We start from the raw sequence: 18,631 nt of genomic DNA on the forward strand, positions 1-18,631 counted from the left end.
GTAAACGTTCCAGAAACGTTGAAAATAGTTCGTTTGACTGGACGTGAACAGGAGACGTTCAGAAATAGAATCGGGACCAGGAAGTGTTAATATAAAGCGGCATGCAAGATTTACAGGCGGTTTTTTGCGCTTTTGCGGGAAATCGAAAATATTTTTATGCTCATGTAAAAATTCTCTGGAAACGTCTGGAAACGGGAGACCTAATTCTTGCATTTTGTGAAAACGGGTAAGATTGGCTATAATGTAATTATCTTAATCTTCACTATCGTTACTTTTTGCCCACAAATAAAAACCCAGCGAAGCGGGTCCTTGCAGCTAGTATAGTTATAAAAACACTGAACAAATACTAGGAGAGTTTGAAACAAGCTCTCCATGCTGTAGAAATGTATCTGTCTCTCTAAAGTTGACTGTCTTTGGACATGTAATAGATGCACCTCATCAAAATGGACTGTGGGTCTATTTTGATGAGGTGCATCTATTACATTGAACATCAGATCCTATATATTTGAAATATTTAGAAGTGCTTAAAATTTACAAGGCTGTTAACAGGTGGAAGTGGTCAACTGTAGAGATGGATACACTTTCTAAAGAATGGAATGCATGTTTTGAACTCTCCTAGGAATTCTATTTTGTTTTTTTATTACTATATATCTGCATATAGGCAATTTAATTTTAAATTTACAGTTTTTTATTTGATTTGGTAACACCATATCACTAGTTTGAAGTGTATACATGTACACACTTCAAATCATAGTATTTAAATATATCTAATTACTTGTTTTGTTCTCCTTGTGGAATATTCTATGATGTTCATTACAAATGGATGAAAATGTTTGTATAAATAAATATATTTTTTCTTTTACTGGTTTTTATATATTTGGTCTGTGTAGTTTTATTACTTAAAATACTTGTAGATATTACATATAATTTTTAACAAAATAGATACTTATAGTTTATTAAACTGACATTCCTATTAAAACTACTGTAATTTTGTGTGTATAATTTGGGACAATATATAACCCACAATAGTTTAAATCCTGTAGAAAGTTGCTAGAATTTGAAATAAAATCTTTCCATAACTCACAGCTCTAGAGCCATTGAAAGCATGAAATTTCAATTTCAAATTTCATAAAGCATGAAGTTCTAGAAGGCATCACTCAAATATTAAAACATCATTTTTCTATTTTATTTCATTATAAATGCAATTATAAAAAATTATAAAATAAGTGGAAAAAAGAAAAGAAAAAAAAAATACTGAGAGGAAATCTGCTAAACTTTATTGTTCAAGATANACTCAGAAAAAGTTAAATAGAAAATAAATTTTAATGTCAATAGCATCCAAAGTCATGAATTTGAAATAATTCATTAAAAACTTACATCTTTATAAATCCAGCAATGAATTTAATAAAAATTAAGAATGTTTTTAACCAGATTCACTGATCTTCCTCAGTTACAGAACATAATAGAATAGAAGAATAAAAGAACATAAATACAAATTTACATTCTTTTATTCATTGTTTAAAACGTTCTTAATTTTTATTAAATTCATTGCTGGATTTATAAAGCTATAAGTTTTTTATGAACTATTTACTTCCAATTATTTTTGAATTTCATGGATTTGCTGTGGAGGAGTAAGCTTAGTTCAGATAACAATTTTCTAGTGAATGAAAAAGCAGAATGCAGAAATAATTTATTTTTGTATAGCAAATTTGATTCTCATTGTCATTTTGCCAAACAAGAACACTGAAATAAGCACACATATGGAAGGATAGCAAAGTTATTAAAACAAAATGCAGTTGATAATAGAAAATTGATTTTATGTTTACTTCATCTATTTATTTATCATTAGCTTATATAATACATAGAATATCATTGAATGGCAATTAAGTTTAAAAATTAAGTTGAAGACGTAGTCTGTTGAAAATGGAATCGCCATTTATTCAGGTTCAATGTTCCGTAATACAAACTTTTTGACAGCTGACCTTTGTAGGCTACTTGGCTGTCCAACTTAAAACTTTCCTTAAAAAAAAAGCTGAAAATCTGCATTTGCCAGCATTTGCTGCTAATAGATATAAAGCTCTACTAATTTCCAAGTGGTAAGGATGGAAGGAAAGAAAATGTCTGCGGCATTACCAGTTCTGATTTAAAAACCTGTGATTTTAATTGGATATTGTTTTTTTTTCTTGTTTTTAAGGGAAGTTTTAATTTTGACAGCCAACTAGCCTACAAAGAAAGGTTGGTTGTCAAAAAGTTTGTATTGCAGAACATTGAAACTGAATAAATGATGATTCCATTTTCAACAGACCATGTCTTCAACTTAATTTTTAAACTTATATAATACAGCCAAGAAATTCAAATTTCCTATAAATAGCTGATATTAGTATTATTTCTTATTGTTAAATAGTGGATGTTGTAACAGGTTTTAAATATAAAACCTATTACAACCCCTTTTAGATAGGTTTTAAATATAAAACCTATCTAAAAGAAATCTAAATAAAATGGAAATCCTGCCTAAATGGAAAGCAACTTCAGAATGGAATGATTTTCTATACTAAATTTTAATATAACTCTGAAATCTGTCTAATGCAAGAACAGAAGAGGTTTTCAGATGTGATGAATGTAATTTGACCTGAATAAAGTGAAAAAGTAAGAATCCACTTGTAGATAAATAAATAAATAAAATTGCTTCACCAATATTGCACAAAGTTATAATGGTCTAGAGTTCAAAACATTAATGGGAGACTGGAAAAACTTCAAACATTAAAAAATACAATTAAATCTATGAAAAAGATCATTATATTAATTTTAAAGACAAACAACAATTATCTTGTACGTGGAAATTCCTACATGACCAACACGAACAGAAATCTTATTCATCTTAGTTCAACTTGAAATATCTAACTATGACATAACATTGTCCTATAGATTTTATAATGTTATGTTCTCTTATATATTTATATTTTATTTTTATTTTTTACTTTTAATCACACCTATACCTCACACTATTTTTATATATTCAAACATTATTTCAATTAATTTCCAAAATCATCATTATTCTGTTCTTGTATTTTTATTGGAATATTCTGACTTGAGGATTTCTGTTTGTAGATCAAAAATGTTAGTCCAAATTTTTCACATTAAATATTACTGGAAATTAATTAAGGCTCAGTGGATGTATTTTTTTGAAATAATGGTCACTACAGAGCATGACAAATTATATTTCAGGAATGAGTTAAAATGTTTTTAAAGAAATGAAGGTTACATGACAAAAGATATATGGACAGGTCTTTGTTGGAATTAACCAAGAGTAAAAGTGAATACTTTTACGAATCAAGAACTTTAAGATTCAAATGACTTTCTGAGAACCGACTTCTCAACAAGTAATGTGTGTAATTCATTGAAATGAATGAAAATTAAGTAACATGCTACCAATTTGCCTTGTGTGGACTACGGTGTATTTAGTAACTAACTAGTTACTAAACCTATTATTCAAGTATTCAAGAACAAGTATTCAAGAACAAGTTAATTAACATTGTTGATAATTAAAGAGATTGAAGTTAACAATTAATTAGAGCATTAAAACTTTCTGAGATGCCAGATTAGAAAACTTTGTCACTCAATTACTGTAATGAGATCTAAATTTTCAATGGCAGAGTGAAACACTAGTTTTTTATTTTGACTTGGCTCATTCACTGTCATGTGAAGTGAATTGAAAAGGAACACATCTGAGAACTCTTAATATTCAAATACTAAGAGTTCCAGCTAAAGAGTCTATCTTTAGCTGGAATCACATTGGATTAATTTGGATGAAACCAAATAATAAAATGTTAAATATGTAATAAAAATAATTTTACCACTTAAGTAAGTAATAAAAGTAATTTTAAAATTAATGCAACTATATGACATTTATCTGGTAAAGATTAAAAGAAAAATATTACAACTTGTTCAAAATGAAAACTTGTCAAAATATAAAAAAAATTTAGTATTATGTAGTTCCAGTTTATACAGGTTTTACTATATACTATATATGGAATTAATGAAATACAATATCAAAATTCTGTTGGATAAAGATNAATATTACAACTTGTTCAAAATGAAAACTTGTCAAAATATAAAAAAAATTTAGTATTATGTAGTTCCAGTTTATACAGGTTTTACTATATACTATATATGGAATTAATGAAATACAATATCAAAATTCTGTTGGATAAAGATAAATTATTTCCAATAACATGGAACTGAGATGTCTAACTGTTCATCAACTCAAAAATTTTTAGGAGCCTGAGAGAGTTTATTTATGATTAAATGTTTTTTTGAGACATTTTATCTCATCTTTAGATTGTTCTTTATTCAAATTCTATAAATAAATGGCTTCAAATTAATTCAAAGTACATGTCACACTGTGTAGTTATCTATTAGCAACTTTTCAAGGACAAGCAGTATGGGATAACTTAATCTTACATGAATATATTCATTAGTACAACTTCATTCGGCTTGCACTGTGTCAGGAATATATAAATGATGATTTAAAGATGTGATAAAATGTTTTTAAAAATGTTTGATTACAGTAAATTTCTGGGCTAAATTAAAACTTTAGCATTTAGTTACTCTTGTTGATTAAGCTTGAATGGGTTATCACTAAGATAAGAATATACTGTATAACTTCTGTTATTAAAAACTGAATGTGCAAAATATTACACTGCCTTATTCCATCAATCAAATCCTACTGTATATTGTATATTTTACATATTTCATTTTTTATTAAAGTTTGTTTGTTAAATAAATACAGTATCCATCTAACATGGTTTACAGTATTTATTAATTTTACATTGTTTCCCTAAGTTTTCAGAAATTTTCAAATAGTAGGCATGGTTTTTATTTCATTTTAAGGACAAAATTTAGTTATTATTTGAATAAAACTGGTAGATCCGTGTTTAATAGTTATGCTCAAAATTTATTTTTAATCTAAGTAAGTAATAAAATATGATTTCAGGTTGGTTCAAGCAAATTACTGTTTCACATAAAAATCTTAAACTTAAAAAAATATCAAGTTTGGATAAAATTAAGTATTATACACTACAATTAATTTTATCTAAAAAAGATAATAGAATGAAAAATAAATTGGATAAATAAATTCTCATGTTTTTCAGATTCATCTGATGAACTGGCAGAAAAAACTGAAAGTTCTTATTCAGTTCATGAGCATGCTGCAGGCAGTACCAGTGCAGAAAAACAAGTTCAACATCGATCAAATACTACAGTACATGTTTGTTGGCATAGAAACACAAGTGTTGGAAGAGATGATTATAAACGAGCTTTGACGGTATTTATAAATTTCATTGATAATATTTATATCTGTAGCTCTTGCTAAGAAAACTTTTCAAATTTTATACTTAATATTATTTTTAAATATTTCTTAAATCGATTCACTAGCATAAACTGTAAAACATTGTGTAAAATATAAAAAATTATATAATCAAATAAAATATCAAATTTTTATTTTAAGAAATACTTTTCAATATAACAATGATATAAAGTCATATGAGAAAATAATCTTGGAAATGCTTGATCTAAAAGACTTGAATTTCAAATTTAATATGTTATAATAAAAAAAAAGTGCAAAAAGTAAAATATAAATGAGTTTCAAAAATCTTATATGAACACTTTTAAAAGTATAAGGTAATATGAGATATTTTTTAATATATAATTGCAAACTCATTTCTGTTTTAGATACCTGAGAAAAATAGAAATTTGGCAATTTTTCAAATTAGTTGGCTTGTTTAATATATTACAATCTGTTAGAGGAGTGAGTACATTACAGAATGTACTTAATAAATTATAATATGATACAGTTAGTTCAAAATTTTCAATAAAGTAATGTACAGGATATACTATGTATGGAAAGATGTAAAGTGTATTCTCTGCACAAAAATTCAATAAAGCTAACCAAACAGTTATTTTTAGAAGACAGTTTTATCTTTAAAACAATTATTATCAAAATAAAATATAGAGATAATAGAAGTTTTAAGTTGTTATTGCAGATATTAAAACCTGATTTTGGGCAAAAATATTTTCAAAAAGCTGTTTGTTTGATTTTTTTTTTTTTTTTTATGANAATCTTATATGAACACTTTTAAAAGTATAAGGTAATATGAGATATTTTTTAATATATAATTGCAAACTCATTTCTGTTTTAGATACCTGAGAAAAATAGAAATTTGGCAATTTTTCAAATTAGTTGGCTTGTTTAATATATTACAATCTGTTAGAGGAGTGAGTACATTACAGAATGTACTTAATAAATTATAATATGATACAGTTAGTTCAAAATTTTCAATAAAGTAATGTACAGGATATACTATGTATGGAAAGATGTAAAGTGTATTCTCTGCACAAAAATTCAATAAAGCTAACCAAACAGTTATTTTTAGAAGACAGTTTTATCTTTAAAACAATTATTATCAAAATAAAATATAGAGGTAATAGAAGTTTTAAGTTGTTATTGCAGATATTAAAACCTGATTTTGGGCAAAAATATTTTCAAAAAGCTGTTTGTTTGATTTTTTTTTTTTTTTGTTGATTTTATTTACAATCTCATTAAGAATTATGTTAGTAAAAATAATTTAATTTGAAAAATACAAATAAATGAGATGTTATAAAACATTTTGCTTGCTTCAATTTTGTCAGTTAAATTGTTCTTCATATGTTGTTTAAAAATCTTTGTCATGAAATTTTGAGGAAATTATTTGTAAAGTGTTAAAATTTACATAGTTCAGAATGTAGGGGAATGATAAAAAATAATTACTTTTACTTGATTTTAAAAAATAAATATAAGTTAAATTTTAAAACAGAAAAATGACTGATTTATTTTCAGTGATAAATGTTTGTAATGTCACTGTTTTAAAACTTAATATTTCTTCTTTAGGATAAAATAAGATTTGGTTAACATTAAATTTCAGGAAATCGTTAAACATAAAATTTCATTTGTAATAATCATAGAACTTAGAATAATTAATTCATTTGTAGAATTAATAGAAATAAAATATTTTAAAATATAATAAACTGCAAACTCTTTATTGCTTTATGAATCTAGTCCATTCTGCATAGACTATAAAATGAAAATCTGTAAAGTAAAAATTTATTTCCAAAATAAAATCAGTAAGAGCTGAAATGCATTCTTGAAATCTGAAATTGTTTAAATGTCAAATAAGTTTCAAAATAACATTAACATAGTGATGATGATTAATTGTCAATAGTAATAATATGTCATCTAAAGATCTATAAATAGTTTTCACTAATGATAATTCATTTTCATAATGAAATACAAAATTTACAGGAATCCATCAATTAGTATAGTAATAATACAAAACAATAAATACACAGTGGATACTTTGTACAAGAGAATAAACAAAAGATTAACTAACAAAGCTATTGTATATAATGTGTCAATAGTTTTTAGCCATTTCATGGAATAATGTCAGTCTTCCTTTTTTAATCTTTGAAAAATAAAAATTATTATTTGACTATTGAACACAAGACTGTGTTATTAATTAAACACTTGGCATTTTTCCTCTTTATTCAGTTGATACGGGTACTTTTAACTGAATAAAAAATGAAAAACGCCAAGTGTTTAATTAATAACACAGTCGTGTTCAATAGTCAATAAATACGAAAACATGGTTTCAGAAAAAAAAAAATTATTATTATAAAATTTTGCTTTACTCTAGTATATAAAATGATGTATTATTATACGTAAGGCACTTAATGATTTACATTTTACATGCAGTATACAGTAGACACAGGACTTCTTTGTTGAACTGCCAAAGACACAGGATGGTTTTTAGTAGTTCAACTCTGACATTTCATGCCACTTTTGCAATGTAATATATGTGTATGTATTTGAATTAAATTTCAAATTTTGAGTTATTTTGTTAAAAATTTATTAAACAGGATTTATTTTATAAATATGATAATTAATTGTCATATTATTTATGAAATTGAAAGTACTTGCCTGAATTATATGTTGTTTTATTTTTAAGCATTTTATTTATTGAAGTGTTTAAATTAGTTACTCTTTCTTAAATTTAATTTTATTATATTTGATGTGATTTACATTTTCTAATCATGTATTGCTTTTACTATGTAATACTAATCATATTTTTCTACAACTTATATACAGTAGAATCTCATTAGCAACAACTATTGTATTGGTTAGTATTGCCAATCGTTAACATCTCTGCAAAAACTATATATTTTAATGTAAATTTAACTTTACTTGATACAAACCATTAATCTGGTTTCCATTAATCTTTCTCCTAGTATGAAGTATTTATGTAGTGTATTGGGTAATATTTGTTAATGTCAATGTTATTTCCACTTTCCTGCCAGTATTAATATTAGTGCTTTCAAAAACTTTCAACAAAATAAAAGGAAATTTAGCTGATTTCTTTGTTCAAAATTCCAGGATATGTTCAGAAGGTTTAAAAACTTTCATCTGGCAACATGTTACATGAAAATACTGTATGTTTTTTATTACATAGTTGTATTATATTAAGGATCTTTGTTTTTAAAATATCAAAATTTAAATTAAATAATGAGAATCAAGAAAGTAACAGTGAAGTTGATGATTAAAAATAAGGTACTGTAAAAATAAGGATGATTAAAAATAAGGTATTTCCTATTTCAAAAGATACTTTGTTTGTTGTTGATTGTGTTCATCAGTTTTATTTAAGCTGAAAAAATTTTGAATATTCATTTCTCTACATTAAAAAATTAGACAATTAATACATTGACAAAACTGTAGTTAAGAGAATGTTAATTCCTGACAGATTTTTTTAAATGAATCTCTTTTTTATGTCTGAAAATCTTGTTATATGTATTTTATGATTACCATTTTCCCCATAATTCTCTGAATAAAAACATTTATTTAAAAACATAAATTCCACTTTTGTAATGAAATGTACAGTGAAACATAGGCACATTCTAAAGAAAAGCATTAACTTGAAAGACATTGCAAGTTAATGCTTTTCTTTAGAATGTCTTTTGGTGTTTAATAGATTAAAGTCAGAGTACTGCTTTATAACATTTTATTTAGGTCCAAAAAATAAGAATAATTGTTTGATCCATAGATAGGAGTCCAGATACAGCCTAAGCAATGGTTCTCATTGAATTAGAATCTGGAGAGAATGGAGAACTCAATACAGATTCATGAACATCATGGAAAAAGACCAGTTTGGAGGTGGTGGTATTATGGTCTAGAAAAGCATTAGGCCTAATGGCCACACTGAGCTCCATATTTTTATAATAGGTGCCATCACTGTAAGAAAACACAGAAACAAGATCTTGGAATACCATATGAGATTTTCCAAGATATTGTAGGTGTAGATTTCATTTTCATGGATGATAATATTTATGCACCTATGGCTGTACTTGACAGTGACTTTCTTGACAATGAAGATATTTTTTGTATGGAATAGCCAGCAAGATATCCAGACCTAAATCCCATAGAGCATGTGTGGGATGCTGTTGTTCAAGAATAGACTTTGCTCACAATAGAGGTAATAAACAACATTATAAACAGTATGAGCAATTGCTGTGCTGTGTGCATACAGGAAACTATCTCACGTTGTATTATCTTTTTCTGTGCAAAAAGATATATGACAATGCTTGATACTTTTTCTTGATGCTTGTATGTAAAGTTTCATGCTGTTCTGATCAGTTGTTCCTGATAAATAGGAAATATTGATCAAAAATATTAATTTGTGCTTGTATTTTGGTCATAAATGTTTATGGTGATAATTTTTATTTTTCACAGATTTAAAAAAAAAGAAGGCTGACATTAGTTAACTATTAGTTAATATCAACCGTTACAGGCTGTGTTTCACAGAAACTGATGCTAACAATAAAATATTGTGTATGAGGGCGATTTGACAGGACATGCAACTCAACTACTTTCACCCTGAAGGGGACAAAATTTGCATTATTTGCAAGTTCCATCATCTTTTTTATAGTGGCAGGTGAAGTTTTGTCGATTTATGATTTTGTCGATTTTATAAGTGTGAAAGATACAGCTGTTTACAAATACACAAATGGATAATCCTAAGATGGATAAAATCGCTATTCATGGTGCAATTCAATATAGTGGGACCTCAGTTAATGATTGCCCTAGTTAACAACCAAATTGATTAATGAACTTTTATTTTACAAAAATTTTGTCTCAGATAACAGATTAAATTCAGATAATGAACATAACGGTTTTTGTGTCAAATTTTAGTTGCTGTTAGGCATGCACAAGGTAAGCATTGCTTTTCCTGAGTGTTTTTGCTAAACTTTGTTTTTCAGTTTTGTGATTTATATATTTAATCAATATGGCACCTAAGAAAGAGATAAGTGATAGTGGAAATAGAAAACGTTTCAGTGTAGCATTAAAGAAAGAAATTATTGCAAAACACAAGAATGGCATTTATGTTTCTAACATTGCTAAAGAATATAATGTGGTAAAATCGACTATCTTTACAATTATTAAAAACACAGAAGCATTTAAGGCTGCCAAAGTAGCTAAAGGAATGAATGTGATATCAAAACAAAGATTGAAAGTTTTAGATGAAGTTGAAAAACTGCTGCTAATATGGATCAACAAAAAGCAACTTGCTGGAGACAGTGTTAGTGAAGCTATAATTTGTGAAAAGGCTAAAAATTTTCTCAGTCACTTGTTAACCCAGACACCCAGTACAAGTGCAGATGGGCAGGACTTTAAAAGGAGCTGAGGGTGGTTTGATAGGTTTCGTCGATGAAGTGGCATTCACAGTGTCATATGACATGGGGAGGCTTCAAGTTCAGATGAAAAATCAGCAAAAGCATTTGTGGATGAATTTGCAGAGTTTGTAAAAAGTAAAGGATATGTCTCAAATCTAGTGTTTACTTGCAATGAGACCAGTCTTTTTTGTAAAAAAAAAAAAATGCCTAGACAAACATACATAAACCAAGAAGAGAAAGCACTACTCAGACACAAGCCTGTGAAGGACAAGCTCACTCTTTTATTTTGCACTAATGCAAGTGGTGACCTCAAAATCAAGCCACTTTTAGTCTACAACACTAAAAATCCGTGTGCCTTTAAGAGCAATAATGTGATAGTCCAAACTGCCTGTACAATGGAAGGCAAATAGCAAAGCATGGATAACTTGGACTTTATTCATGGATTGGCTCACAGAAATATTTGATCCAACTGTCAAAAATTATCTTCAGCAAATGGATCTTCCTCTTAGATGTCTTCTTTTAACCCTTAGAGCTTTTTGGAAGGTGTATTTTAACATCCTGCATTGTATCAACCTTATTGACAAAGCCTGGAGTGAGGTCTCTCATCACACTTTGCAATCAGCCTGGAGGAAACTTTGGCCAACTTGTGTCCTAGAGCAAAACTTTGAGGAATTTGAAGCAGAGAACTCTTCTGATGTAGTGCATGAAATCATGTCTATTGGCAAGAGTTTGGGATTAGAAGTAGATGATGCAAATGTGGAGGAGTTGATAAAGGACCATCAAAATGAACTAACCACAAAAGAGCTGGTTGCCTTGCAGGAAGAACAGGTGAAAGTCTTACAAGAAGAGCATTCATCAGAGGAAGAGGTTAGGGATGAAATCACAGATTTGAGATCAAGGAAATTTGCAGAAAATGGAATGATGTGCAGGAATTTATTGAGAAGCACCACCCTAACAAAGTTGTGGCTAATAGGGTCATTCATTAAATTAATGACAATGAGATATTGCATTTTAGAAAAATTTTGATTAAAATAGTAAGACAATTACTTTACCACTTGTCAACTTTAGACCACTTGTTCCTTATCAAACGACCTTGACTCAAAGAATTTCCTGATGCAGTGCTACCCAATATTTTTATGGAGAGGGATTCCCCTTCCAAGCATTAAGCTCTGTACATCTCCACTCCTCTGACAACAACTACAACAAACGAAAGTATTGTACGTACAGTGTTATTTTATTACATAAAGTGTACAGTACATACTGGTTGCTGTAATGATAGATACTATAGAATGGTTGTGGAAATGGTGTTTTTCTATATTTTCATCAAAGAAAACCCATTTTACAAATAAAATTACAAAAATTCCAGCAGATAGAACAGATAAACTGTATTTGCATTCATTTCTATGAGAAAAATTGCTTCAGTTAATGAACAGAGTCGTGGAACAAATTAAGTTTGTTAACTGAGGTTTCACTGTATTTGTTTTTCAAGAAGATGAACACAACAGAGATTGTGGCTGATATGATGCAAACATTGGGCAACAATTTGCCACTGGATTGGATGATTTAAACATGGTGATATGGGTCTTGAAGAAGATGAATGTCCTTGACCATCAAAAATAGTAAGAACTTCAGGAATACTGTAATTGATCAAGTGCATGGTGTTGTTTTGAGTGGCCAAAGACTGAACATTGAGGAGAGGGTTAGGATCATAGATGTAATCACTGAATGCATTCATCACATTTTGCACATCAAATTGGGCATGTCTAAACTGTCAGCAAAGTGAGTGTCACACTTACTGAATGCTGATCAAAAATGTGAAAGAGCATGCATGTCCACTGATAATTTAAAGCTGTTTAACAAGGATCAAGTCGATTTTTGCATTGTTTTGTTATAGTCAATGAAACTTGGCTTTATCACTTTATTCCAGAATGTAAATGGCAATTTCAAGAATGGAGGCATCATAGGCATCATAGCAGTCCTCGCCAAACAAGGCCAAATCAGGAAGAAAATGACCATGAATTTTTGGGATTCAGGAACAAGGGGATACTTCTCATCAATTACCTTACAAAGGGCCAAACTATCAATGTACCATATTATGCTGCTCCTTTGGACCAATTGAAAGTAGCAATTACTGAAAAAATACCTGGGATGGCTAAAAAAAGAAGGCTTTTCCATCATGATAATGTGCCTTCTCACACGAGTCACATTGTTCAAGAGAAATTGGATTAATTATGATTCCAAGTTGTCCACCACCCAACCTATTCACCAGATCTAGCTCTGGGTGACTTTTGCCTGCTTCCCAAGCTCAAAATTTTCCTTACTGGAAAGAAATTTAAGTTGGATGAAGAAGTTATTGCTGCAATGGAGCAGTGTTTTGATGATCTTGAAACCAATTATTACAGAACACGCTTAATGGCACTTCAGCACCACTGGTCCAAGTGCATTGAATTAGGAGGGGAATATGTTGAAAAATAAAAAAGAAATAATGCTCTAACTCATGTTTTTCATTTCGAGTCTCATGTCCCGTCAAGTCACCCTTATATATTTCTTTTTCTATATTTTTAATTTTTTTAATAAATTTAGACTCATGCAAAAGATTCATGGATAAGATACATGTTTCTCTGAGTTTTTGTTTTTAATTAACAATATTCTTTTTCTAACAGCAATATTTGAGTGGCTATTTATTAAGAAAGTTTAAAAATAGCAGTGGATGGCAGAAACTTTGGGTTGTGTTTACCAATTTTTCACTATTCTTTTATAAATCTTATCAGGTGAGTATATTTTCATATTGATATTTTGTATAATATCTAACAGCTATTCATTTTATTAATTTTTATTACTTAGGATGATTATCCATTGGCAAGTCTGCCATTATTAGGATATAATATATCAGTTCCAACCGAACAAGATAATATCAATAGAGATTTTGTTTTTAAATTGCAGTTTAAGAATCATGTTTACTTTTTCCGTGCAGAGAGTGAATATACCTTTGAACGGTAAATTAAAATTTTTAATAGTTTTGTTATTTGCTAATTTCATAATATTTAAATTTAATTGTAATTGACAGGTGGATGAGTGTCATTAAAGGTGCTACCAACTGAATGCCCATAAATTTTATCCATATTTTCCACTTAAATGGCACATATTAATCTTAACCCGCCAAAACGTCATTCCTCATATTAGAACCTGCCATATTTGAAATTTTCATACTTCCAACATATCAATATTAACATATTTACCATTTTAGAAATCATAACACAAATATAATGATTACAATAACGAATAATACTGTTATATTATAGAATAAATTTTTTAGCCTGGCAACTTTGTTGTCTTTTTCCATGTTGTTATGTTAGAAAAAGCCATAGGGCAATAAAGAAATTCTAACATTGTACAAATATTTGAATATATTATGCCTTTTACATATATCTTACAATTGAGAATATTATAAAATAATAATAAAAAAAAAAGAATTTTATGCATTTATATACTATAATCTGGGTGCTCATTTATTTACCTGGTTGTTGGAGCTCACAGATTAAGAAGATAAAAGATCTTGTTGCACTGTGCTTTCATTCTTATGCCTCATAAAAATTTTAAAAATGTAAAGAAGGCAACTTGTATTTCTTTAATTGTGTAATAAAGTTATATTTAAAAATTTTTTATTCATGTTTTCATATAATGATATGTATACAGATAATTATGATCATTCTTTATTAAATAAAAATCATTATAAATTTTGTTGGAATTTTTCTGTTATTAGTCATAAAATATTTTCACCTCACTAACAAACAAATTTTATTCCTTAATTTATTTTAAATATTAAACAATAAAAAATATTAGAACAATTAGAGAATATATAAAGTAATACAATAATAATATAAAGAATTTATGAATGAAATGAATTATTTTAGGAAATTAATAATTTTGGAAGATAAATATTTTATTTAAAAAATTTTTTTATCTGCGCACTCTTAAAAAACATTTTCAAAATATTCAGAGAATGAAAAAAGAACTAAAACAATTTTAGAATGAAAGTTAATTGATTTTAGATGATTTAAAATGTATTTTATTAACAATTATAAAATAGATTAAACCTAGAAATAAAAGAAAGAATTACCATTTTATCACTTTCTTCATTTATTAAACAGTTGTAAATTTAAAATTTTTAAATATTTTTGAGTGGAAATACATTTTTTTTCCCCTTTATTCTATTAATAAATAAAATTCTCTCTATGTGAATAAGTTAAGGTAGAAATAAAACTAAAAAAAATAATTTTTTTAATTATTTAGCACAAATATTTTTCATGACAAATTCTATATGAAAAGTAGTAAATTTATAAGAAATGTGTAATTTTTTTATATAATCAGAAAAAAATTAATTGACTGTTTTGCTTAACAAATATACTTTTATTGTCCACTTAAAAAATATTATTCCATTTATTCATAAGAAACAAATTAATTCTGTAACTGTATTTTATTTATTAAAAAAATAGAAATCTAATTGAAATAATTTTATTATAACAATGATAAATTTTTGTTTACAGAGCAAAAAACAAAAAATACTTCATTATTGGATTAATCATTACTTATTAAAATTTATTGCATGTGTATGATTTATCCTGGCACTTGGAATCTCTTCTAGGAATTTAATTAGTAAATTCTTTAGTATCATTTGTTTTCCTTATTTTATAGGAGTTATTATGTAGAATACATATGAGTTCACATTAATCTAGAGCAATTAGAAAACTATTTTAAGTTTTTTTTCATGTAGTCATTTGCTTTGAACTTTGTAATATTAAAATTAAAAGATAAATACATTAAATATACTGTTAAATATTGACATTTTAAAAACTTAACTTAAAATGTAAAATATTTAGAATACTGTAAATTTGGCCCTAAAGTGATCGATATTGACCTCAGGGGTCAATAAGGCATTTTTGGGGGAGGTGATCGAAAACGGTTCATTAAAAAGTATTAGAGTTGTGTATATGACAGTTCTGAATGATGTAAATTTGAATCCTATAAAGTAGTAATGTTGTAAAGTAGATATTTTCTAAGAGAAGGATGCGTGTAGTTAATACTGGCTTACCAGATTTGTTTATTTTATTTTTTATTATCGATTGTATTAGCAAAATAGAAGAAGAGGGTCGATAAAAGGTCGAGAAATCTTGAAGGGTCGTCAGCCAAAAAGTTTGGGTCTCCTACTATAAATAATTTTAAAAATTATAAAATTTGAATCAAAACGCAATTTTTTTTTTATTTCAACTAAAAATAAGATTTTGTTTAAAATATTAGTATACAATTATTTTTAAAAAATGTTTAATGTAATTTAAAAAATTTGATTGAATTTAACAAAAAAAAAGTTTGAAAATTAATTGAATTCTTTACAAAATTTATATTGATTATCCAGATGCAGGAGGATGATGCATATGAATCATTTAGTGACAGCAATATTGTGTAACATCAATAGAAGAGTATACTCCAAAAGATCTTTTAAGTTAAAAATCGTTTGTACTGAGAATAAAACGATATTCACCATTCCAACAAGAGATCAATAATTCATTCTGAATATCTAACACTAACTGTACTGTAACAATGTACAGCTTGAAAGTGTGCAGCAGTATGAAAAATGGAGAAAGTCAGGGCTGGGTTGTATAGCCATGACTACTACACCAATAATATTTGTCATTGCCATCGTTCCCGAACTAAGTAAGCAAGATAATGAGGATAACAATGTACCTTCTTTTTTTTGGCATGTGGCAAAAGATAAATTTTGATGTAGTATTATGCGTCGTTAGCTTCCCTTCCTCTTACTAATAAATGAAACTCTGGCATACTGGAAGTAATGTTTACAATTTTAGAGAAGTGCAGGAGAGATCATATTTTATTTTAAATTGAGCGTGTCCAATTTTCGCCTCTCTTGACTGAGATGTATTTTGTGACTATATATTGTGTTGCTCATTGATTTTACTCAATAGTAAATCCACGTATTATTTTTTGCTATTTCTTTATGCGCTTCTAGTAAAGATGGTGAGAAAGTAATTATGAATAAATTAATTTTTTTTTTTTTATCAATTATAAAAAGACATGAAATCTCTGAAAATCATTAACAGGGTGAACGAATGTTGTGCAAGTAAATTTTTTCTACTATCATAAGTTAGAAATAGCCTACGTTCTCTCTCAGAAATGGGATTGAACAGCCAAGAAAGTTCGCAATCTCACTAAAAGTATACATATTTTACATTTAAAATTCGCATTTTTTGATAGAGAATAATTTAATCAAAAAATTTCCATCTTGATTGTATAAATTCCATAAGATAAGATGTAGAACCATATACGAAAAGAAAAGAAAAAACATTGATAATATCTCTTTGCTGGTTTATCAGCACTGATTTGTTACTTTCCCCGACCAAATTTAGTCACATGAAACGAGATAACATCAAAGACTGTGAATTAATTTACTTCTCGTCAATTGTATTCACTCTCTTGGGATTTGAAATGGAGATTCCCGATCTGACTCAGACAACTGAAACATCCATTGTAATGCTGGCCTATCATGGAAATATAATAAATTACAAAACTACAGTGTTTGAAGATTATTTACAAAAACATCTTCATCGTATTCCGTCATTAAATACAAAAGAAAGATAATACAAAATAAATAAATAACGTTTTGATAATTCGATAAAATAATATATAATGGAATCTCTGTACTGTACTCTTTTTAAATGTTTTCTGTTAATAGTGAAAGTAACGTTGAAAGTTAAAAATAAGGCAGTGAGGACTGAGAAATGTCACACTTATACTAGAAATTACATCAATTATTATTAAAATATTTAAATACACAGTTTAAATAAGTAAATTTAATTCACTGTATTAAAAATTAGTATTTCTCCTGCAATAATTTCTTTAGGAGTTTTACTAGCAGAAAAAATATATTTGTAAATAGGTCTACTCTTATTAAAATTTCTTTTTTAATTGATATTTATTATAACTATTCGATTATCGATATTATTTTAGATATTTTTAACAGTTATTTAGGATAATATGAAAAGGTTGAAATATATACAAGTCTATATAGTGAAATTTAAAAATATTACAATGAAGCAGTAGTAACTTCATACCAAAAACAGTATTATTAGTGAAATGTTCTTAACTATGTTTTAGAATAGTGATGGTGTCCATGCGACGATTTTAAGTGAATGTTCAGAAAGTTAGGTTTTTATAAATTATAAAAAATGTTTGATAGATTTCTAAACTTTTCACGTGTAGTCAGAGGTGTAATAGTAAATTAAAAAGACGATTCAAACTCGGGACGATAACAGGCACCCCGAGTTTGAATTGCCATCAATCGAGTTATTTATGGGCAAAGCGCAATATCTGCAAAATTGCTTAAATGATCCAAAAATGACCTATATATTTGTAATCAGCGCAAAGAACTATTCAAGAAGTAATTTTCTCAGATTTTTGGCTTTAGTACATAGTCTAAAATCCAACCTAGATGTTCATAAAGTATCATACATACACAGGCTTCGCCTGCTTAAAAAAAATACCAGGGCGTCACCCTGTCGACAAGAGCGCTGCATATAGTGTGAAATCAGGAACCCAAAGCTGTAATGAAAAGTCTTAGAAGCTACAAATTATGAACCTCAAATAGAAAACTTATCATTAAATAAACTACATCAGAGTTCCCATTAAAGCGTCAAAATATTGGGGACTTTGAAAATTATTAAAGAAACCGAGTTTTGAACGAAGAAGAAAATTAATCTTTTAACAGAAGGAAACAATTCTATTAATATCATTAGATAAATAAAACTAGATGATAATTTTGAATTTTTCAAAAAAATAAGAAAGTTTTATTAAATTAATATAG

General features: G+C 27.6%; 1 protein-coding gene across 1 annotated transcript in view; it reads left to right on the forward strand.

Annotated features, from left to right (window-relative positions):
* LOC111641679 (FERM, ARHGEF and pleckstrin domain-containing protein 2-like) overlaps positions 1-14,420 on the forward strand; it is a gene marked incomplete at its 5' end in the record, with an annotated part of 25,936 nt that extends 11,516 nt beyond the window's left edge. The window contains 4 exons of the mRNA XM_023387883.1: positions 5,138-5,323; positions 13,419-13,526; positions 13,600-13,751; positions 13,823-14,420. Coding sequence (XP_023243651.1) covers positions 5,138-5,323; positions 13,419-13,526; positions 13,600-13,751; positions 13,823-13,856 — 480 coding nt within the window. The remainder of the gene's footprint in view (positions 1-5,137; positions 5,324-13,418; positions 13,527-13,599; positions 13,752-13,822) is intronic.
* Positions 14,421-18,631: the final 4,211 nt, after the last annotated feature.

Source organism: Centruroides sculpturatus, unplaced genomic scaffold (genome assembly GCF_000671375.1).
Source record: "Centruroides sculpturatus isolate CEXI.00-Female unplaced genomic scaffold, Cexi_2.0 scaffold1505, whole genome shotgun sequence".
Lineage (NCBI taxonomy): Eukaryota > Metazoa > Arthropoda > Arachnida > Scorpiones > Buthidae > Centruroides > Centruroides sculpturatus.